General features: G+C 37.2%; 1 protein-coding gene across 2 annotated transcripts; it reads right to left on the reverse strand.

Annotated features, from left to right (window-relative positions):
• Window positions 1–23,850, reverse strand: atp6v0a1b (ATPase H+ transporting V0 subunit a1b). 2 transcript variants are annotated; one of them, XM_065287964.1, is made up of 22 exons: window positions 23,745–23,850; window positions 22,511–22,684; window positions 22,333–22,411; window positions 20,693–20,790; window positions 20,191–20,319; window positions 19,752–19,834; window positions 19,236–19,362; window positions 18,485–18,567; window positions 18,312–18,405; window positions 17,811–18,023; window positions 17,547–17,697; window positions 17,228–17,367; window positions 16,853–17,016; window positions 16,577–16,667; window positions 12,561–12,679; window positions 12,255–12,471; window positions 11,997–12,104; window positions 6,808–6,915; window positions 5,035–5,052; window positions 3,957–4,074; window positions 3,690–3,861; window positions 1–2,947 (listed from the first exon to the last, which is right to left on the reverse strand). In XM_065287964.1, the coding sequence occupies exons 2-22, from the start codon at window positions 22,625–22,627 to the stop codon at window positions 2,854–2,856; spliced, it is 2,523 nt and encodes an 840-aa protein (XP_065144036.1). In that variant the 5' UTR covers window positions 22,628–22,684; window positions 23,745–23,850; the 3' UTR covers window positions 1–2,853. The 2 variants fall into 2 exon arrangements, with proteins under 2 accessions (XP_065144036.1, XP_065144035.1); XM_065287963.1 differs by having other exon boundaries at window positions 6,808–7,002.
• Window positions 23,851–25,299: the final 1,449 nt, after the last annotated feature.

Raw genomic sequence — 25,299 nt, forward strand, 5'->3', positions numbered from 1 at the left:
CACTTTTACAATAGTTTATTTAGCGGAGTACATTGAATGGTCAGATGTAGAAAGATGCTTCACACAGATCTTACCACAAACATACTTGACTTTTAACTCTATAATCCTTATACTTTAAATGTGTGTTCATGCACAAACATTTACCTCTCACATCACTAATACAGCAAAACAATAAAATACAACCACACATATATCAACCACTCAGTACTTAACAAAGACTTAAAAACTTTATTGATATGCTTCCTTATAAGCGGAAAAACTGGTCATTGACAGGGAAGCGTTTTCTTTTAATTGACGAGTTAACTTGTCAATGACAGGGAAAGAGTCTCCATAAACAAGACTGACATTTGCAGAAGTCAAAAAAAGTGAAGAAATCTTGACCATTTTCTATAATATTTAATAAGGAACCAAATTGTTTCATTTATAGATGCATAACATTATTAACAGGGTTCCAGTTATATAAATATTATGGCTATCTAATAATTTAAGGACATTTTAAAACTGTAATTTTTTGACACAGTATAATGTAGTAAATACAGTTATGCTATACTCTAAAATGTCAGCTAGATATTTCGTACTGTCTCTGTTCATTGTTCTAAAACAAAAGTGATCATAAATTGTGTATCATGATTTCATTCTTGTCAAAGGACATGATGGTCCACTGTATAGCTCCTCAATTAATCACGGTTTGGCCACAAGACTTTTACAATTTGTTCAATTTTTTAATACCAATATTTTAAAATGTAACAGTAGTTACAGCAGTAGTTCACTGTTTTGAGAGACTTTTCTATGGTAACATTGTGGCCTGTTGCGCGAACCCAGCACAATAAAGGCCCCATTGCACTTACTCATCACTTTAAACAATATGTCAAATGAATATATTACATGTTAAAAGCACAATATGTCATTTTCGCTGCAGCTTGATGACTTGTGAGGAGCGCTGATTGATGACAGTTGTAGTCTTTGACTTCATTGCAGATTGGAAATCAATCCAAGACTCAAGTCACGTTTATGAATGATGTATTGAATTAGAGATTTATAATTATTTTGTTCATAATCCAACAGAGTGGCTCGATTACTGTTAGACGTGATCAATATTATGATCTCATATGCCAATGGGCTTTATGCACACTCTCTTCTGCATTCAAAGCCAGTCAGCTTTATGGCATTTTCACTTGCTTCAAGATATACCTAGGTTTAAGGTTAACCATTTGAGTTGAATTATTCAAACACTGTGTCATACATCAACAATCAAGAAGGAAAAAGCCTTCAAGCAATATGTTTTAAGCTAAATACACAAGCATGAAGGTAAGATACTGCAGCAATGTAACTTAGGGTGTTTTCACACCTGATTCGTCTGAGCCCTCCAAACAAACCAAGTGATCTCAGACCCCCCTAAAAGGACCCAAAAGCGAACCGAACTCAGACCACGTCTGGAGGTGTTCTGAGTAAGGTTCGCTTTTGGGTTCTTTTGTGGTTCGATTTCTTTTTGATATGTGAAATCAATGAGGTCCCGGCCCGGTTCGCGTATGGTTTTGACATTGTATCAAAATAAACTGCTGCACAGAAAGCTGGGGTCTGAGTTCTTATGAAGTTGTGATGTGAACAAGAAAAGGTCTGAGATCACTTCAGTTCTGAAGAGGACTAAAAAAAGAACTGGGTCCTCTTTTGAGTTCATTATATTGTGAACACCAAAAGGACTGAGGTCACATTCGGCTAGTTCCTTTTCTGTTTCACTTTAAGTCAACTGGGTTTGGTTCTTTTAAAATGAACTATATGTGAAAACACCCTTAGTTTAACGTTAGCATTCTCTCGGCTGTCTATTATTATATGTCAATCGCATACAATTTTCATAATGCTATTGAAATGAACAGAGTCAAAACGTTTTTTAAAACAAATTCAAACATTTTTGAAAACATTTAGGATAATGTAATTATACATGTGAACAAAATATTTAACACTGTGCTAGTAGGTTTTGAATAGTTTTGAATTTCTTCCATATTGTGCCTTTAATTGGCTTCTAAGATCTTTTGGAGACTGAGATGCATCCAAGTATATAAAGAATTAAAGTTATATAAAGTTAAATCTCAATTATCATCTTTTATCAGACATTATTTTTATATATTATGGTTGACTCTTTATAATCTTTTACTTGTCATTATTCCATTTACATATTTGGCAGACGCTTTTAACCAAAAAGACTTAAAGTGCATTACAAGGTAAAGTCTGAAAATCGTATCGGTGGAAAACATTTATATTGGTGCGTTTCTATTTTTTAAATATTTAGGAGTTATGAGATTTTATTTGGTTTTATCCTCTGTTAAATGTTAGTCATTGTGATACTATAAAAATGTACCGTAAAACATAATGTCCTTAATCAAAAAAAAAAAAAAAAGTGTTGCTGTATGCTGTTAATAAAGTTTTTAAGTCCTCATATTTACGTATAATTTATTTTACAGAGAAATTTGCATATCTACTTTTTACCATGTTGAATGTTATTGGATGTTCACACTAAATAAAACACACTAAAACATACACCAAAAAGCCTTTTATGTGCATGTGCATGAAGAGTAACCATTGATTCAGGGTTTAAACTGAGCTGAGAGAGAAAGTTGACCAACATCACACAACAAAACTGGTTGGATTTGTCAACTCAAACCTTACTCTGCAACTCTGAGTTTGTTCAACGCATGCAACAGGCCACAGATGAGAAGGCTTACAGCACACAACACCTCTCAAAAACACACTTAGAGATTTAAAGGTCACGAATGCATTTACAAACACTCTTGGAGAGAAGGGCTGAGACAAGGATCCACGCAGCAGGGTAAATTGATGATATCAAGTGTGGTGAGCTCACTCATCGAATCGACCTTCCAGGATGCTCACAAAGGAAAAGGGGAAAAACTTGAAGCCCAGTCCTGTGTAAAATTTATTCTGGAACTCCACCCTGGATGACAGGAAAACAGGACAAAAGAATGCAACGTCAGAGAAGTGATGAAAGGAACATTTCATTTAAAAAACACCTGTAGGTTACTAGCATGTTTGTTTACTCATTCCTGTATGTGTTGTGCGTAAACAAACTCAGAAAAATCTAACAAATACTGAAGCAGTATTCCCATCAATCAACTTTTGTGCAACTAGTGGCATTCAACAGAATTGCAATAATAAGGATTGTTCCTGACATATACAATCAGTTTTTTTTGTTATTTGCCTCTCTCATAGCTGATGGAGAGTATATAGTGGGGTGAAAATATATTAATTATTTTTACAAGGAGAAACCATATCGGAAGGTTTGCTTTTTTTACAAACAATGTAAAATTGGCAAATGGTTGTTTTCAACCTGTTTGGATTTATTCTACAATAACATTCGGTTAGATGTACTTGATCCCACTTACTAGACTTTTTCCCATTTTATTCTTCACAAAAACAATGCTATTAGACATAAACATATAGGAGTACACTAGCTTAAGATCACTTTAATACATGCATTAATTAAAAAAAGTTTTATTTTGTTTTAAAGTCATGTCAACACTAGATTTTACAGTAATGGTTGCATATAAAGTGTCACGTAAGAATTAGCTTTGCTATGTACCTGTATGTGTGTTATAGCAACTACTATATGCCAGAATAAAGATATCTAGTATTAGAAATCCTCACTAAGACGTGATTATTGTCTTTGTGTGTCTCACCAATGCAGTCGCAGAGCATGCAGAAACGCAGATAATCCTTCCATGATCAGTAAGATGCACACTGTCAATGTGGCAAATGCAGAGAAAATGATTGACAGGCCAAAGAATCCACCCCCACTCCGAGAGGAAAGCCCAAGATGCATCACCATACCCCACAGCACCTCGGACAACTCTGACAGAGAGAAACATAGACAGACATGATTAAAATTAAACAAACCTGTGAGTATTGTGAGGATATTCACAGTACGTGTTTGTGTTTTTACTCACGAGCATGAGCCAAACTAAGAGCCCAGAGCCGCAGGTACGAAGCTGTGTTGGAGATGCAGCCTAAACAGTACTCTATAGTGTGAATGGCCTGATTAACGGCAACGTCTGCAAAGTTAAACTACAGAAAAGAGAAAATAAAGGAAAACACTTAAAGGAACAATCAGAATGTTGAACTATAGGATCCAGTTAAGTGGAACTTCAACTGACTTTCCATCATAATATTTTCATGCTGTTTAAGTCATTAGTGTTGTGAACAATAGAGCTCTCTTCCTGATCAGTCAGGTCATGTGCAGTGCATATTGGTTTTGTAAAGTTTGGCTTGGCAGGACCTCAGTGAATTCTTTTGTTCAGAGTGGTGCTTGACTGAGTTACCATCATGGAAAGCCTGACGTAACGTTCTCATTGTTTTACAGCAGAAGTGTGTTGCAGGATATCATCTAAACCAGAGGGAATATACTGTAGAAAACTTGTGTGTATGGTCATTGTGCGTATTCAATCCTGTTCCCACAAAACTACTAAAAGACTGCAAGATGGTGATAGAGAGGCAAAGGTTACAGATTGCAGCTTTCAACATTGGACAATGAAGGTATCTCAGGAGACAGGAAGTAAACCTAACATTGCCTTGATGCATTCATGTCTTGATGTGCTGCCTTCGAAGGCATTTAAGAGCTTTCAGACGCAGCCAATGATGACTAGATAATCACAGGTAGGTGTGATTGATCAGGGTTGGAGCTAAGCTCTCCAGGGCACTGGCCCACCAGGGTAGGATTTGAGGAATCCTGCTTTATTATGTAAACACATAATAAACTTTTCTGTAAAGAGGACCAAGTAACATTTACGGAAAGCAACAAGAGGCAGAAACAACGCCGTAAGGTGCGTGCCGTAGTGAGGACGCGCGTGTCATCGCAACCAGAAGTTAAGGTTTCGCTCTTTGAAAAAGGGATTTAAATGCAGATTCAACATTTATGTTAAATGGGGATTTTGTTGTAAACAACAAACTAGAGTCTGTATTTGTATGAAAAATAATAATAATAACAACAATAAAAATAATGATGATAAATTAAAATACTTCTCTTACCGGTTCTTCCTCTGAATGCTTGAAAAGTAGAGAGCAGAATTTTATAAATCAGAAGATGAAAACTTTTCTAATTATACAATTTTAAAAATAACTGGCAGAATTTTTAATCCATAAAATGAGAAAAGTCATTATTGATCAGTAAGATAAGTTAAAGAAATGTAAGGTTACATTTAATTGCAGTCTGTTAACAACACAACTATCATCAAAAACAGTATTTTCTAATGGTATAAAATGCTTTAATACATGAAAAAACGCACAAATGTTAGGAAAGTGAAATTGTATCAGTATTTTTTCTGGATGTAAATGATTTGGATATTCTGTCTATGTGCACAATACTTGCTCACAACAAGGAATTGAAGCCATATGTGTGGATTTTACCACAAACTTTCACCTCGGTTATAACTCATCATTTTACACATTCGTAAGCATAAATTGTAGTGTGATTTACTTCATTCTATGTTTTTTCAATGGTAATAAATAATTGCTGTGTCAAACTGAGTTTCAAAACTACATCGCATTCCAAGTGTATTACAGTCAGTCACTTATTTGTTGAATTGTCTGTTTCCATCAAATCTAAAACAGGTACACATCAATAACAGTGAAGCTACAAACATTATTTAAAAAATATATACACCCTAAAAATGACTGGGTTATTTTTGACCCATAATGGGTAAATATTGGACAGAACACATGCTGGGTTTAAAATGACCCAATGATGAGTTGATGTTGTACAACCATGCGGTATAATAACCCAGAAGTTGAATTACTGTAAAACAACCCAGCATTGGGTCAATTTTAACCCAGCGGTGTGTTCTGTCCAATATTAACCCATTATAGGTCAAAAATAACCCAGACATTTTTAGAGGGTAATGATAGAAATGTGTACAGTAAGCCTAAAAAAACAAAATCTATTTGCACCTGCAAAAATGAACAGTTTTTTAAATGCTTTTTAAGATCTAGAAAGCAGGGCCTATTTTTGCCTGATGACAATATTTTACAGTGTACATTGCACAATTTTTCCATCAATGACAAAAGGGGCATAGTGCTTAGTTAAAAAATGAATGTCAGAATGCAAAAAAGTAAATGGTAATACAATTTCTATGAAGTAAACTTAATGACAAATTTTTTAGTTTACTGGGCTAATCTCACAAGAAGTCGTGAGATGATTTGGATATTGAAATATATCATGATTATTTTTTCTCTTTTATCTGCAGAGCAGATGACATTAAACAGACGGTTGAGAGTAATGTCAAAAGTTAAGAGAGAGGATGAAACTATTTAGCACATTCCAGAGATGGGTATGTTTGGAGTGAGTGAGTCAGAGAGCTCACAGGCTCTCACTGAGAGGTTTCTCATATGTTTACATTTCTGAAATCACTGTAGCCTGACAAATCCCTATCGTTTTATTAATCCTAGTCTTCCACAGCAGGAAATACAGTGGCTCACTTTATACCGACTATTTATTTCCCACAAAACACTAATCTAAAAGCACTTGTTTCAATAGATTACAAGTTCAGCTTCATATGAACCTCATTTTTAATTCTGAACTTATTTGCTTATATATGCATTCATGGTGCATTCATGGCAAGAACCGGTTAATCTACTGTACATACAAATTGAAGAATGACAATTTGGCACCCCCTGCTTGCTGTGTTTGGTTGGCCATACTTAGGATTTTAGACTTAAGACATAACTACAGACCAGAATATCGTAGTCTTGAAGGTGGATAAAAGTCATTGTAAAACTTTACAATATTGTGCATGCGTAATGTACCTCATCTCCTTCCTCTGAGTGCTGCGAGAGCTGGTCATGGTCTATGATCTCCGCCTCGTCCTCAGTAGGCCCGTTTCCAACCCGGACGCCACCAAACTTCTGTGTGCCCTGTTGGGTGAGTCCGGTGGGTGAGCTGGTGCCTGTCTGCTCTAAAGTTTCTAGATTCTCAGCAGGTCTTGCTTCCCTCATCTGGGACTAAATACAAACAAGGTCTGTGTGGCTATCAGCACGCCATGAACTGCCTGAATGACGTGAGTGGTTTTGGCTTTTTGGGGCACCTACCAAAGCTGCAGGACAGACGCTAGATATATATATGTGTTCCTCACTGGAATCTGTGTCTGCACAACATCTAATAGTTCAGCACTAAAGGTTACATAATTTTACAAGAATCAACACATCATTCCCAACCATAAGTGGGCTCACAGTACAGGATTTTACCCTCCAGAGAATCCTAGAGAAAATTGGGTCATGGACCTCAAACGGTTCTGATAGTCAGCTCAGATCATAGTGTAATGGGTAACGTTTACAGATCAAATCTTACACATACCGATGTCCTCACAAGCAGAACGATCATATCAAGCATGTTTAATATTTCATATTTTAAATCAGGATAATTTTATCATTACTTTCACAATAGCCAATGAGAGAGGGAGGTAAATGACAGACCTTTAGAAAAAGCAATCACAAAATAAGCTGCTGTACAGGTCTGGTCAGGGGGGGGCATTCGCGGGCAGTGCCCCCCCAAACAGGTTGTTGTGCCCCCCTAAAAAGTTTTTTATTAATTTAATATATATCAAGAATAATTAAAATAAATTAAACATTGAATGTTTCGTGACTTGTAATGTAATCAAATGAGGAAAATATAGTTGATATATGTTTTCTTTAATTAAAATAGACCAGTTTCTCTGATTGGATGTATTGCCGCGTCTCACCCGTCTTACGTCTTTAGCATATTTGTGACTTGATACTAGCAATGTGTTTTTTCGCGGCATTTTATGGATCGTGTAAAATATGGATATTAGAACATTTAGAACGAACCAGCACCGCCTGCTTCATCTTCATGCAAACACAGACTGGCTCAAACTCAGAGATTAGAGGTTGAGGTGGAATTTACAAATCTACAGGATACTGTTTTAAGGAAGTTTAATGTTCGTACACGCCGTCTTCAGCTATTTTAAAGGTAAGTTAGCGTTGTTTTAAATTACGTAAGCTTAAATGTGAAGTGTGGCTATAGACCATTAACAGCATTAAGACGTGATTATGGTAAAGTGGCTTTTTTCAAGCCAGGACGCGGTGTGCGCTGCGCTATGAAACCCATTCATTTCAATGGCTTGCGCCGCGCGAGGGCGGTTTTTTGTTGCGTAGAGCAAAGCGCGAGCGCAGTAGAGCTCAGCTTGCGCTCACGCTGCGGTCGAAGTTCAATAGTTTTGCGCATAGTTTGTGGTCTTTGCACTTTATACGGGAAATGAGCTGACAGTCTGTACCAGTTGTATGAGTGTGTGCTTTCACTGTATTTGTTGTTTAATGTCTTGTTTTTGCAAGTTATTGTTGCTATTGCGTGCCCCCCCCGTTGGAAGCCAAATGCCCCCCTGTTAGTTATGGTCTGGCGCCGGCTCTGGGTCTGGTAGACAGCAGAGATGAAGAAACTGCTTGTGGACGTAAAGAAATAACACAAAATAAGGCGTCCGTGAAAATGTATCATGACTGTTGCCTCAAAAAGAGAAGGAGGAGAAATGGCCTCTATGTATGCACTAGATATGTGTTAAAAATGCTAGTGTACTAGATAAAGAATGTAAACATTAAAAATAATAATGAACATGTCACAATCTCCATTTGTTTACATCCACATTCCTGTGGAGTGCTCGCTCTGGCACTTTATATCTTGTAGCGTGTGATGAGCCATTCTAATCTCGTAAGAATGTTTAAGATTAAAAAAAGAAACGGTCAAGATTCAACAAATGTATCTCTACAGTAAGCACAAAATATGAGAAAACAATGTATAGGTCTAGTCACAAGAACGTACGTTAGCATTGCAATGCAGTGTTTCCCACAGAATTTTGACACAATAGGCTAATTAATAAAGCTGTTTTTGTTGTCAAACTAATTGACAAACAATCAATTGCATTGAACTGGTAAAGATCTGATTTATAACCACAACACTTTTTTGAACTAATCCATTCATAAGTCAGCTGTGTGCTGGTGGGGCAGTACTGGTTTCTACTTTCTACTGATACCAAAGGTGCAGGATAGACTGTATTGAAATACCAAATTGTTGCTAGAGTTGATACTATGTGATTTTTTTAACTAGCAACTGGTTTGTGCCGGCCCACAGGTGTATGTGTGTGTTATTGTTAACTTTATGTCGAATTGAGCTATTTTTTAATTATAAGATCTGTGGCACTATTTATCTGCATAATAATGTTTCAGAGCCGATCCCCTCTATACGCAGGCTAAGCGCGACCCCCTTGTTCTTAACTTCATGCAGCGTTGCACAGACCAGCTGACGAGTGACATCATTGTGTAGCAAGAGCCATTAGAAATTATAACAAGCAGTCTGATCTCACAATACTTTAATTCTAGTTGTCAGTCCATCTAAGCAGCTCCTCATGCCGTTGACGTGCCTATCGACATGCATCTTCATACGGATTTGGTTTAAAGCTATCCGCCCGGAGCAGGAAAGGGAAGCCCCGTGAAGGTGAAGTAAAAGATTTAGAACACATTAATGTTTTAAATTCCTGTTTAGTTATGACTAACCATGCAATGGATTTATAACAAACACTGCAGTCCAAATCCCTAGATTCAGTTTTAGTCCAGTGTGTTTTGTTAGCAACGCTTGTACACATTAATAATCAAAATCTTTCATACGTTTTAAAATTTTTTACATTTATTCATGCAAGATGTTGTCTGACTCTTGTTAGCATTTTAAAACAATGCACATTAGGTCTAATGTCTGCATATTTAGAGAATTATTGATGTATTTTGGTTTGTTTATCTTAGTTTTAAAACAAATCTTTTGAGTTGTTTGTTATAGTTTATCTGACAGCTATTTTGGTTTTATCTTATTTGTTTCCCTGATGTTCTAACTCTCTAATAAATTTGGCAGTAGATCTTGTTTTCTAAGTACTAATGTAACAGATTAAGGGATTTTCAGAAAACATGTTTCAATGTTATAATTAGGAAGTATTCTGTCACGGTACTGTACATGTGGCAAAATGTACAGCTGTTAGATAATATGTGTTTTAGTTAACATTTCATTTATAGCTACATTTAAGCAGAGACAGTGAGTGAGGACGACAGGCCCCCCACACAAAGTTGCTTAGGGCCCCCAGAAGGCCTAGCCTAGTCCGCCCTCCTACATGCTTCCGCTTCATTTACATTTCACTTCAATACTACACAGCTGTGTAGAGTTTCGTTTTCTCCTGCAAAAATCTGCAGGACCAATCAGCGAACAGATGGGGGTGGCTAAGAACGATGACGTTGAGGTCTGGCGTCAGTCTGAGTTGTAGTTCAGTAATGGCAGCGGAGAAAGACGTGAGAAAAGCTATTCGGTCCGTTGTTGCAAAACTGCCGAATATACAGAAGTTAAAGCTGGAGCAAGAACAATGTTTGCTAAGTTTTGTTGGTCTGATTATTCAGACTTGTTGTTTCCGGCCGGTTTCGACGTATGACATACGTCACGACCAAACGTTAGCGATTGGTTATGGCAGATTCAGAGTGACTCTGGGCAGATCCAATAGTTTTAAACTTCAACAGAGGACCCTCCTTAACGGAAGTAACGCTTTGCAATGGAGCGTGGCCAGACTCTCTGTACAAATGAAACAAATGTACGAGAGTCTGGTTGGACTAGGCTACAGAAGGCCAGGATCGGCTCTGAAAGTTTTTGTCTACTATGGAAGTCAATGGTGCCCCAGACTTGCTTGAACAAACATTCTTCAAAATATCTTAATTGTTGTTCAGCAGAACAAAGAAATGTATACAAGTTTGGAACATCTTGAGTGTGATTAGGTGATAACTGAATTTTAAATCTATCCCTAACTATTGAAATACCTCAACAGATTAAATACTCTCAGTACTGAAACTGCCCTAAAAATACAACACAAATGGTCTATTCCTATTACCGTATTTTCCGGACTATAAGTCATACTTTTTTTCATAGTTTGTTTGGTCCTGCGACTTATGGTCAGGTGCGACTTATATGTCAAAATTAATTCATACTGACTAACATGAACCAAAGGAAAACATTACTGTCTACAGCCACGAGAGGGCGCTATATGTTGCTCCTGTAGCTTACCCCTGAAAAAAACTGTTAACTGAAACATTAACTCAGACAACGGAGAAAGACTTAACAAAAAATGCCCCCCAAAAGAATAATAATTTTCTAAATAAAGCGACTTATAGTCCAGTGCGACTTATATATATATTTTTCCTCTTCATGATGCTTTTTTGACTGATACGACTTATAGTCCGGAAAATACAGTAGTTTTCACCTCCTTCAAATTCTTCCAGCATGGTAGGTGCCCCAGTGGGCCAGAGCAAAGCTACTGTAGTACTGTATCTCCCCCTTTACCACGGTTGTACTGTATGCCTACCTAACAGATGAAAAATCACAGCATGCAGTTTTACTGTAAATGTGGGCAAAAAAGAGAAAGGTGTTCTGCTTGGCTTTGTCCCATGGCGTGCTGTTGCACAACATCGATCCCCATCTGGAACACCACATAACTTCAAGGGATACTTCACCGATTTAGCATTCAGCTTTGTATCTGTAGAAACCCGGCAGTATTACTGAATGACCATGTTTCCCTCCCTCATTTCCCCCTGAGAGGAGAGATATCTGCATTTTGGTTCTGCAAAAAAGTCCTCCGATGATGCAAAAATCGTCATATTACATCATCGGAGGACTTTTTTGCAGAACCAAAATGCAGATATCTCTCCTCTCAGGGGGAAATGAGGGAGGGAAACATGGTCATTCAGTAATACTGCCGGGTTTCTACAGATACAAAGCTGAATGCTAAATCGGTGAAGTATCCCTTTCATGACCCAAGTAAATATAGTATTTCTTTTTCATGTCAGATTATTTGTGCAACCTTTTAATGTTGTACTGTATTTGTCATAGATTCAACTTGCCGTTAAAGTAATGTGGCTCACACAAACATGAAAAGATAAGAAAGAAAGAGAGTTGTTAAACATACCAAGTGTTTCTTCCACAGGTGCTGATGGCGCAGGACCATAGTCTTCACCACCAGCATACATGGTACACATGCAAGAGCTATCACCACCAACAGACACTGAATCCCTACCTACAGACAGATAGACAGATGTCATTTATTAAAGACATAATTCAAAGGATATACACTTAAAGCTGTATAATTTATGTATAATGAATCCTATGCGTTGATTTGTTGTAATCTGTTAAACTGACATTTAATAAATGTGTGCGTGTGTGTTACCTGTCCTCTATACAGGGGTTTGTTGGTGGGGTCACTGTAGTTGAATAGACACATATTGATAAATGCAATGAGCAGACTGGGAGCATCCTTGGAAGTCGCTGCATCGTAAGCTGTCCATTTATAAAGGATAAGTAGTATCAAATAACCAAAAAGACTGCTCATGAACACGATCTCTGGAATGAAACCCAGGAAAATGTTCAGAGGCTTCTTAAAGTACCTGTGGGACACAAGGATGAAAATCACTATCGGTGAAAAGTTACAGATTTACAAGCTTTGTAGTTTTTGGGGTTTTATTCTTACACTTACAGGTGATTGAAGAGGGAAAGTGTGACTCCAAACAGCATGTGAATGACACCCAGGATTACAGACATCTTCATTTTAAACGAGTTGAGGAACGTCAGCTTATTTGTGGCAATATTCCAGATCTAGATCAGATGTACAATCATAGGACAGCATTAATGAGTAGTAGTTTTCAACTTTACACCTACATACACAGTGTTGGGGTAGTTGCTCAAAAAATGTAATTAGTTACTAGTTACTAGTTACTTCTTTAAATTGTAATGAGATTACTTTACTAGTTACTGCATTTGAAAAGTAACTTCACTACTTATTACTTTACTTTCCTTTTTCTTAATTTACCACATAGATACATGGACATGGTTTAGGCGGGTCGGCTGATGATGAGTGACTCCTTTAAATCAGGGGTAAAGATAACAACCATGCATTAGGAAAATTAATAATTGCTTTATTTAGGCTATAGTATATTTTCTATAGACATGTAAAACCATATTTTGGCGGATTGTTTTTTACTTTCATTGTTTTTACTAGGTTGCCTGCCCATTTAGTCTTAATAATTAATGGAACCTAAACGAACTTGGCTTGCTGTTCTCGAAGGCAGCTCGAATCTTGGTCGGGTTCGAGACCCAATTCCAAGTAACAGAAGAGAAGAAAAATGCAGTGAAGCAGGAGAGATGCCAGAAGAATTGTGGCTGGGCGCAGAGGCACGGAGACTCACCATGATTAATGATGATTGACAAGTTTAGGTTCCTTTCAAACCTACGTTAAAAGTGTAGCCGTTTAAATATTATTAGCCTAATAGTTTATTTTGATCATGGTGCTACGATCGATGGATAATTCTGAAGTTGTTTAAAGAAGAATAAAATAATTACTTTTCAGTCACTTGCGCTGTCACACATTTGAACGTCTCCGCATATGTACATCATTGCGACGTACATTTGAAAATGATTCATAAAGTCATACCTCCGCAATTCTTTGATCGATTGTGTTTTAGAAGTATTGTATGCTCAAACTCTAATGACAGCAATGTGATCGCTGATGCGCTGGTAGAGAGGCGGAGAAAAAGAGAGAAAGCGCGGCTCTGTTCAAAAGTGGAAATGATTGATGTTATGTGAAGTCGGCTCTTACAGTACAAAATACCCGATTAAGCTATTACGTGGCTATTATACACACTTTTTCGGGACGTTCTTGCGACCCGGTGGCAACAAAGCTCATCGCGTTGTCAGCAGTTGAAAGACACCTGTCGTGTGGGCATAGTGTGCATTTCACACGAATATTTTTGTCCTTTCGAGCAATAAGCTGAAAGTAATGTAAATATCGCCCCAGTGGCCGAAACCCTCCGTCTTCATTTCCCGCTCTCCTTTGCACCAGCAGCTATGTCAAAATCAATCTCTATGGCAACAGCACACGTACAGGCACACGCATGCACGCACCACTTAAACAGACAGAACTTTACACCCAGGCAAACACTGCTTGGGTAACGCAGGAAAGCGCGTTCCTATAGTCTAGTAAAGTAGTGTAGTTACCAATATTATTAGTGTAATGCGTTACTTTACTTCGTCACCCAAAAAAGTAATATAGTTACTGTAATCCGTTACTTTGTAACTCGTTTCCCCCAACACTGTACATACATACTGTTCAATTCACTGAGGTCTTCTCAGGTCCAAAGAAATCTACCACATTACGTTTTACCCAAACCTGATGTGCATAAATAATTTTTTTAAAAGAAAAACCCGACTCGAGACAAACCTGAGAAAATTAGACAAGAGTAGGACCCGACCCAGTGGCAATATTTTCTAACCCGTCTGTACATGAATGTAAAGGCATCTACGTGTGTGCAGTCTGCAGCCTTCATGAAAGATACCCAGAAAAAAACCCTGGTGGCCTCGCAACCAATTAGGCTGCCCCATTTATTTGTATGTGCATTCAGAATTGACTCACAGGTCTGGCTTAATGAAAATTAACCTACCACCAGCCACACGATGTCGCAAGCGCTCTTGGCAAACAGAGGAAGGCTTGGTGCACACATGCAAGATAGTTTGGGTCTTTTAGGGTCCGTTCGGCAAAAACACAGTCATCTTAAATTACCCCGAGTCCCAATGCAGCTAACTTTTTACCCAACCCATGTCCGAGGCACATGTAAAACTTTTAGACCTTAGATTTTCAGATCTAGGTGGACCCGTGAAGACCTCTAAAGCATGCTGTGAAAGTGACAAGCTTGTCAAGTATGCAACACATACTCGAAATGTGACCTCTGCATTTAACCCATCCCAGTGAGTAGTGAACACATGCACTGCAAGTTGTGAACACAAACACACAAACATCCGAGGCAGTGGGCAGCTATCTCAGTTATGCCCGGGGAGCAATTAGGGTAAGGCGCCTTGCTCAAGGGCACCACAGTCACAACCCGTCGACTTGAACCGGCAACTCTCAGGTTATCTAACCACTAGGCTACAACTGCCCATGTGTGGTCATTCTCTAATCGTCTTCATCGTGCTGTGTGTTTTTAGTATTTCTAAAAAAAGAGTGAAAAGTGTGAAAAAGTGTGGCCTAGTTAATTTTCAACTGACTATACTGCATATGCATTTTTAGGAGGAGAATATTTAAATGATTCATGCAATGCAATTTGATTTGCACATGTGAAATTACTGGTATTTGCCCAAAAGCCTGTCTTAGACCGTTTTGCTTTTGAAATGACTGCTGTTGCTGCTAGGGGGGGAGGCATCGGAGAGATCAGAGGGGCGTGGTACAAGGGTTTTCCCCACATATATCAATTTATTTGGGTAACCTATTCCTTTAAAATATTGTTTGCCAAGCCACATTATTTTTTTATTTGCTGGAGGAAATAAAAGAGGAGCCAGTATACCAGGAGTCACACAATACCAGGTCTTTCAACACTTCTATGTAAACTTTTATGCTGATGATCTGAATCAAGTGTGTTAGACAAGTCATACGTGGGATGGTGGATGAGACACTCGCCTTTGGTGTGAGAGACCCGGGTTCGAATTCACTGTGACGCACCATTGTGTCCCTGAGCAAAACACTTAACCCCTAGTTGCTCCAGAGGCGTGCGACCTCTGACATATATAGCAATTCTATGTCGCTTTGGATAAAAGTGTCAGCTAAATGAATAAGTCAACTTAAATTTTTAATTCTTTCAGTTTTTTCAGTGTATTAAGGCTTTGTTAGCTGGGAATGAGCTGTTGCGCCTGTGTTATTTAATCTGTGCTTTTTTAGCCACAGATATTTCCACTCACATCTGAGCTTTTTTAGAATTTCGCGGCAATTTGCCGTGTTTAGTAAAGCTGGCCCTTCTGCAAAATCTGTTACAACATCATATTTGTACAACATATACTGAACCTCTTATAAAGAACAGATTCATGTAGATTCTCTAACCCCTGCTGGATATCATTCTAACCTCTGAAGTTTGTGACACATGAAAAACATGTCATTTCTTATATGAAAATACACTTACAGTAACTGCTTACAGTACATGTGCCAAATGTGCTGTGTCTCAGTTTGTTTTGTAATGTATGTAAGCCATTGGTTTTCAATCTTGTCCCAGGGGGCCCCCTGCTCTGAATAATTTTGTATGTCTCCCTTAAGCACACCAAAAGATTTTTTAAATCTTATCAGATTTTCAAAATGTAAGAGAACACAAACTTATTTCAGCGGCCCCAACGTATTTCAGAGCAGATTCAGACGCTCTTAACACACCTTTGAACCGCAAGAAAATCTAATAAGATAATCGGTTCAAGCACATAGACAATCAGGACATTACCTAGGATTGTCATAATGGGGAAAATCTGTCCAAATTCTGCCAGATTATCTTGTAATGTGTACCTTAACTGACACACCCAGTTCTGTTCATGGATCTCTCCCTTAATGAGCTGATGATCTGAATCAAGTGTGTTAGACAAGTCATACGTGCAAAATGTGGAGAGCAGTGGGTCCCCTGGGAACAGTTTGAAAATGACTGATGTAGACCTTTCTTAACTGTGTGTAAAATATGTGTTGTGACATACAGGGTCAATGCCCAAAGGATAGGGGCCACCAAACACTCCTGGAACTGCAGGATCTAACTGAAGAACAGGGTTTGAATCCAGTGTCTTAAATCTACAAACAAAAGAAAGTAAAAAGTCAAACCATTCAGTTTATATTATGCAGTTTATTTGTAGAGCCTGCTCTTATTTTGGTATTATACTATTTTATTATTTTTATTCTTAAATCATTTGACAATCACAATAAGAATGTTTTTTTTTGGGTACTGCTTGATTGACATTGTAATGGTTTGAACTTACGTCCAATTTGAGCTCGCAGAGGTAAACATGGGCCGCACGCTCCAGCTAGACCCAAACATGTTGAGGGACTTGGAGAAGCAGTCGTTATATATGAGCCCGGTGTAGACAGAGAATATTCCCATCAGAAGGACAATATAACGGCCGGCAAATATCATGTTAAAAATCTACCCAAATTGGAGAAGACAAAAACAGACACTGTATTAGTACAGTAGCATTAAAGGTAACACTATATATACTTTATAACAAATTATAACAAATAGCATTATAAATATTCATACAATTTTACATTTCTGAGCATACTGTATAATATACTTGTAGGTTAAATATCTAATGAATTGATTTGATATATATATATAGGTTGATAATTGCTGACACCTCATTGTCACTCTTCTGAGCAAGCAGGCGACTCTCTCTGATGACAAGATAAAGTGCTGCACATGTCATCAGCAAACCATGACCCATGTCACCAAACATCACAGCAAACAGGAAGGGGAAGGTAATGATGGTGTAGGGCGCTACAGAAATAATGCAAAATCGCACAGGTGTTTCACAATAATGCTGCATGAGATTAAAAACGGTCTTTATATTGTAGAACTAAATGATAAAAGAATGGTTTTACAGTATTAAACATTTTAAACAGACTTTTAAAAATGCAAAATCTTGAATAAAGAAAAAAACTTATTTTTCCTTGTACCTGGGTTGATTTCTCTGTAGGTTCCAATCCCATAGGCATCCACAATATTCTGGAAACCTGATGTGAACTTGTTGGTCTTGTTAAAAGTAGGAGGAGTCTGTTTGGTTTGCATTCGGTTTAAGATGGAGGGAACTGTGGATCCACTCCGTTCCTGCACAAATGAAATGTTGTTTATGTGTGTGACAGTAATTTATTTATAGTACAAGAATGAATCCTGACAAATTTCATTGTCTGAAATCATCTGTAATGATGGATATAACTCACTGTTCCCCTGCGCAGAGCGAATTGAATGGAATCAAGATCAGACACAGGGCACCAGACCTCTGCTATCAAACATTTCTGTGTAACATCAATGTTACAGAGGTTCAGAGTGTGATAAATGGCCTTCATCTTTCTCACTTTAATGAACCACACACGTATGGTTTTAGCAGCTGCCTGCAAAACTCTCTGCCGATGGTCCTCAGTTTGATTCAAAACCTATACAATCAAAAACAAGCAAATAGTGTATAATGAATATTTAAAATAAGTCTGGATGTTAAGGTTTTGTCTCAAAAAGATGTAAGTGATTTTACAACATCAAAGATGCACCAAAACAAGAAAGATGGCCAAGTAGGGTACAAAGTTCAGAATTTACTTAATATTTGGTAACATACTTGGCCTTAAAGCAAAAGGATTTTTTTTCTTTTTTTTAAATAAAGTGTCAGAACCAAACCTCGGTCTAAACCAGTGAAACACTATTTACTTAGACAAAGCATTAGGACATACCATCTGAAGGTCATCAATGCGAGTGTTGACACCCGCTGCCATTTCTTTTCTCTCCTGAGGGGTCTCAGGACAGGGGTACAAAGATGCACGAAACCTGGAGAACAGGCTCAAGTTATAGAGTACCACTGGATGAAATTATAAAAACATTTTAGTTTATAAACTGTGCGGCATACCCTTCACAGATCTTCTTCACTCTGTTTTTTAGCTGGTCCCCTTGGAAGAAGATGATAAATACAGATTTGTGCACCTGATCCCCCTGTTACAAAACAAACAGAACTTCATTAACATCAATATTTAATCAGGTTAGTGAAATCCTTGGTTTATGAATTCTTAACAAATATTTGTACATAAATTACAAAATAGGGACTTGACTTGGTTTGTCTGATATATAATAAAATGATTTTAGACCGCTTTTTATAAAATATTTTAAAATTAATATGCATGCAGCTTTTTTAAATGTTCAAAATGTGACAAACACAAAATAAATTTGTTATATTAAAAATGAATTTGTCAAACCACAGGATTATTAAAAATAAGATGTATCTGTCTTTGGTTGCCAGGGAGTGGCTTGGCAGCTGCCAATGACGATAATCCAAATGCTGCTTGCCACCATAAATAATATAAACCAACCCCCATATCTCCATTTTGTTCAGAGGTAAGAAAAATAAGTAAGGGGAATAACAATAGTGATGCTTTGCATAAATGTAAGCACCACTTATAAACTAGTAAAGGCAAAAACATTGAAAGCGGTGAAATAGAAAAATGTTGACTATTAACAGGAGGACCTGAAATATATCACATTCCCCTAAACAATCAAATAGATTTTATCGCAAAATCTTGATGTTAAAAGCCATGTCACGTTAACAGCCCAAATACAAATATCATCATTATAAGAGAAATATAAAAGAGGGAATCGGCACTGACTGTTGTGGGGTCCTCAAGAGGGTCCTCAATCTCTGCCTGTCGTAAAAAGACATTTCCACGACAGACTCTCCACAGCATCCTCTCAAACGTAGGGATTCTCTCACGGCTTATAACTCCAGCCACAAACCTAGAGAATAAAAACTTATTATTTTTGAATATACAGTATTTATACACATGTGTGTGGCTTTGCCCTCATTCTGCATTACCTGTATTAAATAAATCAGAGAATGAAAACAAGCACTAATTGACTGGATTTGTGATTTTTGTGTATAATAGTTATGATAAAAACAGTATAGCCAAAAATCATTCTCGTTCATAACCTAATCATAATTACAATCATATACATTACTAAGATTTAAAGGAAGAGTTCACCCAAAAATAAAAATATTTGACTTATCCTGAAGCCGAGTGAACTATTCCTTTAGTATGCTGTCTTTACCTTATGATAATGTGCATAATATTTGTAAATGTCTCTGAACAGAACTGCTGATATATTAAGATTAGAAACAGACCCACCCCAGTCGCAGTGGAGCTCCACGGCCCGCCTCACTGGGGTCCAGCAGAGACGATGACTCCTCTAATAGGTTAGGATCCTCCATCTGCAAACAAAGAGATTATGTTTGACTTTGTGCAATAATTATTCACCTGATAAAAGGTGTACATAAAAGGATGTCAAATACACATCACATTATCAGAGAAAACAGAAGTAAACAGAAATCAGATTTTGTATGTAACCATTAAATGTTATTTTAGGAAAGATACATACTGTATCTGAACACTGCAGTAGTAAATAGTAGCAGATATTACTCCAGAGTTACTTGGTGCAGCTATTTTGAATTTAGGTTATGTTTATTATTTACAATATATGAGAACAATAAAAAAATGGCATTAAAAATGTGTTCATTGTAAAAGTATTCAAGTGTTTTGCATGCACATGGCCAGTTGAGGTCCAGACCTCATCAAAGAACTGCTGTGTACGTCTGAGGATGTGCTTCAGTTCAGTCAGCTCCAGAAAGTTCTTCTTTAATGCCTCCTGGTTTGTGTTGATCTCCTTCAATTCATTTTCTAGTTTCTCAAAAGTTGCCTAGCAATTAAAAACAAAAATATAAAATATGTTTATTAAAATATGCAAATATATTAGTACAAATATTTTCACATGCCAGGGTACCAAATGATGACAACCTGTCACTGTCACTATTCATATTTTATTATCTATTCATATTTTATTATTTAGTCTTCCAAAGTGATATATCTATTATAAAGTACAAAGTGATAAAATATATTGTAAATAATTTGACAGACATGGTAATTACAATCTTGAATCGAAACGTTCTGTGTATCTTTTATACACATCTTTTCCTTTAAAAATAACAGTGTACATGTTTAAAACATTGATTTTTTTGTAAATTTTTTATTCACTTTTATGTCATTGTCGCAGCATGGGAAAGTAAAATCACCTCAAGGTCAATCATGTCTCGTGGGAATGGAACCTCAGGATTCTCACCAGTGTCCATAGTTGGAATGTTGGCTTTTTTAATCTCTTTCTCAACAAACCCTGCAGAAAAGAAGGCGAATTGAAAAAAAAATGATTCAGCAATGTTGTCTGCGATGACTTTCTTTTTTTACCAGCTTAAAGGACAAGTTCAGTATTTTACACTTAAAGCCCTGTATTCAGATTGTTTATGATGAAATAGAATGGTTTTGACTGAAATGTCGACATATGCGGCTGCCCCGAGAATTTTCGGGTGTTTGTGTTTCACCTCCCACCTCTACAATGGGTCTATAGGTGCACTGGAACAATCCTTCCTAAAATGCATTAAACTTTCGTTTAAAAAGACGTGAAACTCACCGAGTGGTCAGGGGTGTTCACTGATTGGCTCTCACAAAAATCGCTGCAAAAGATGCTTTCCAATACGTGTTTTAGCATTCTTTGTAAACTTGTGGACCTATTTTTCCAAACGCCTCACACCCGTACATTCTTCCGCTGAGAGCTTGAATAATAAACACTCCAGCCCAGGTGGTGGCGCTAATCCGCCTTTGCCAATCGCAAGAATAAAAACAAAGTTCCCGGCGCCGAGTAATACCGTACCTCACAACACATCTAATATAAGTCAATGGAGTTGGTAAAAACTACGATAAAACCTGTTGGAATGCGTCTTTTGCAGCGATTTTTGTGTGAGCATATCAGTGAACACCCCTGACCACTCGGTGAGTTTCACGTCTTTGTAAATGAAAGTTGAATGCATTTTAGGAAGGATTGTTCCTGTGCACCTATAAAGCCATTATAGAGGTGGGAGGTGATACAAAAAACACAGGAAAATTCTCGGGCCAGCATCATATGTTGAAATTTCAGTAAAAATCGTTCTAATTCATCATAAACAATCTGAAAACAGGGCTTTAAGTGTAAAATACCGAACTTTATCCTTTAAGTTTTAAAATGGGAAAGGCATGAATAATAATAACAAAGTACTCCTAAAACTTTACCCATTAAAATTTTGTTTCACCTCATTACAATTTTTCCCATAACTTTAAATATAATTTTATATAAAGATGAAATGTTACGTGTATAACATTTTGTTCTGTAGACAGGTGAGACCTCAAAAAGCTAAATGATAAAATGCTAATAGTACATCTTTATTAATTCTATGCAAAATGATGGTTACTATAAAGATACTAGAAAGAAACAGTTCTGATTTTGTTCTTGTATTTTTTTATAAACTGCTATGTTTTATTACTGTTGTTGAATAAAATGTACCAATTAAGCCCCCACCAGACTTCGTATTTATTCATAAAATATCTTAATTTTATATTCTAAAAAAATATAATAAATATAAATAAATGAGAAATAAATCTTGCATTTAAAAAAATGTATTCTTATAAACCCTCTCATTATGAAAATAGATTTAGGTGGGCTAAATGGGTACAGTTACCTTATATATTGTGCCAATTAACAACTGTCTTTGTCAAAAGAGACACTCTTTTTGTCAACATTGATATGCTTTATGTCAGATGCTTCAGGACTCGTGCGTGTGTGTGTGTGTGTGCGTGCGTGTGTGCGTTTGTGTGTGTGCTTGAATGCGTGTGTTGATCCACTCACGGAGCTTCCTGTCCATCTCTTCACAGCGTCTCACTTCATTGACAAACTTTCTCTGAAACACGTTCACATCAGGGTTGAGCTGCAAGACAAAAAGATTTTCACCTCAAAGAAACACACAAGTGACATGGACATAATCAGAGAAAGGAAGCAAGAAGATAAGACAAGTATCTGTACTCACATCTCTGAACTGGACCATTCCAAGCTCTCCCAGTTCACTGACACAGCAATAGGCTGCTTCAGACTGAAGGAAGAGCTGGGCCAGAGTCATCTCCTCACTGCGAAATAACTCCCCCATGATGCTGCACGTCTGAAATCAATCCCACACTACTAAAGTGTAATACTACAGATCAGCCTGAAGGGGTGAAAGATGTATGAATGAGTGTTAAATGATCTTTTCAACAGGCTTTTTTAAAAAGCACACAATTATTAAAAATAGATTATCTGGTATTATTGTAATGTCATCAAATGTTTCTGGAATAGATATCAAATATATTGTGTGAATGATAACATGTTAATGTATTAACTATAATAACATTATTTATTAAGTTCCTTTAAATTCAAAGTCATATTACAAATCAACATCCTGTTTGCTACCTGAGTTAGATCATACATTTAAAAGGCATTCTCAGTAAAACACAGCCCTGATATTTCACGATGTACAGACAAGTAGCCTATGCACAGTACGCAAGCACGCACACACGTTCAATAACATGACGAATTGCACATTTGTTGGGATCCATGCGCTAAATCTTTGACGCATCGAAAGCTGACTGGCCAACGACAGGGTGGACTTGCATCCCTCGCATCTCTGTGTGCTAATTGGCTGGTAAGCTCAACATCCATCGCGTTTCTGAAAGCTGATTGGCTGTTGAGCTCAGTATGGACTGCATCTCAGTGTGCTGGTTGGCTGATAACCTCAGCATCCCTGGATCTCTGCCGCACTGTCCTTCATCTGAAGGACGCCATTACGCGCTTCTCTCTGTCTAACCCGCACGAACACTCATTTGATTTGACTTTAATGATATTATATAAACAAACATATTAATTACAGGGCTGTTTATTGTTTCTAATCATAACACAATAGCCTAACGTATAGAAATAAACGAGTAGTAAATGAAATTCTGCTCGTCGTATTTTTAGCAAAACTGAATTATTAATAACTGAATAAATGAATTAATGTGTCAACACATTATACATTTAAAGATAAAGACTCGCAAGTATTTATTCATCTACATACATATATTAATGCAGGAGACAAGACGTCTATCTGAACATCACCGGTATATCAAGTATTCACTACTGAAATCATTCAAACACGCATAATATATCTATAATCACATTGATTTATTAGGGTTTCAAATGTTAAAGGTGAGAACAGCAAAGCGCGATTTGAAAATATTTAATATCCTTACCGTGCTCGGTGTCCTCAGTATTAGCTCGCTTCACCTCTGCTACCGTCAGACCTGCTCCATGACGTCACGACTGATACAGCCTACAAGTCACGTGATGACATTTGCCTTGCGTCAAATAACAAGCAAACTGTTGTTTCTTAACGCTATTTTATATACAGCATTTATTTTTTGTAAATAAAGATGCTGATTTTGGTTTTGGGCTGTTTTCTGCCTAATTTGTAAAGATGCTTTTTGCTACAATTACAATACAGTTGAAAATATGCATATATATTCTAGAAACATATTAACTTGTATGATTCTGTGTGTGTGTTCAGGCTTATAGCTGTTTTGTTAACATGTTTTGATAAAAAATATGTAAAAATTGTATATAATGTTTATCTTTCTATATTATTTGCTTTCTCTGCTGAAATAAAGACAAAAACAGTCCTAGATCACACCTGACCAAGCTGTTTTTTCGGGGGATGCCATGCAAATCAGGTAAACAAGCTGCAGTTAGTTCAAAACGCTTCTGCAAGAGTGCTTACTCGATCTAAGAAGTATGACCACATAAGTCCAATTCTAGCATCTTTACACTGGCTACCAGTTAATTATCGCATACAATTTAAAATATCACTTACCACCTACAAAGCCTTAAATGGCCTAGCACCCTCATATCTTAGAGAATTACTATCAGAATATAATCCATCACGTGCACTGTGTTCGCAAAACTCTGGTCTCTTAGTTATCCCTAAAATATCAAAAGTGTCTAAAGGTGGAAGATCCTTTTCCTACTTAGCCCTAAGCTCTGGAATGACTTACCAACCGTTGTCCGAGAATCAGACACAATAGATACCTTTAAATCTAGACTTAAAACTTTTCTCTTTAACAAGGCATTCACATAATTTGTTTTAGTAATGGTACTCATCTCACAATAGATAGCTTGTACAACCTGATAAATAAATAAACTAAATCCTCATTTTTGTCAACATTTCAAAGCATGGTAAATGCTATTAATAAACTTAAGAAAATGTTTAATCTCTCCTTACTTGTTTACATATGTGCAGCAAACCATGGGCCGAGGCATAAACTTTCAAAAACAAATGTCACGTATAAAATAGAAAAGGCTACATATAAGGAAAAGAAACGCTACTTTGTGCACATACAAACCACAATACAAGGCCAAAACTTTAACACTAGACCAATAAAACCCCGAATCGGGCCATTAATTGCCAAGCGCAGAGGAGTGATTGAAAATTATGTATGGCATTATGTTATCACTTGTTCGGCCCTCCACCTGAGGTTTCTGAGTCGAGTAGGGGAGTACTGTGAAGCCTAGACAGGCATCAGGGAGATGGCTGGCGCAGTCACGTCCCCGTCTCCCCCCTTTACTCCCTTGCTCGTCCGGATTTTAATAAAGCTCGGTGGGTATAGATTTGTGGTGTTAAGCCCACTAGTCGGGGGTACAAATAGGACTTTAGTCCTTAAAAGGGCGTCACTGCATCCATTTCCTAAAACATTCGCCGTCCCCTGCATTTTGTCGTTCTCCCTAAACCGAACTGTGCAGAGTCTGTCACTG

This window comes from Paramisgurnus dabryanus, chromosome 22 (assembly GCF_030506205.2).
Source record: "Paramisgurnus dabryanus chromosome 22, PD_genome_1.1, whole genome shotgun sequence".
NCBI lineage: Eukaryota > Metazoa > Chordata > Actinopteri > Cypriniformes > Cobitidae > Paramisgurnus > Paramisgurnus dabryanus.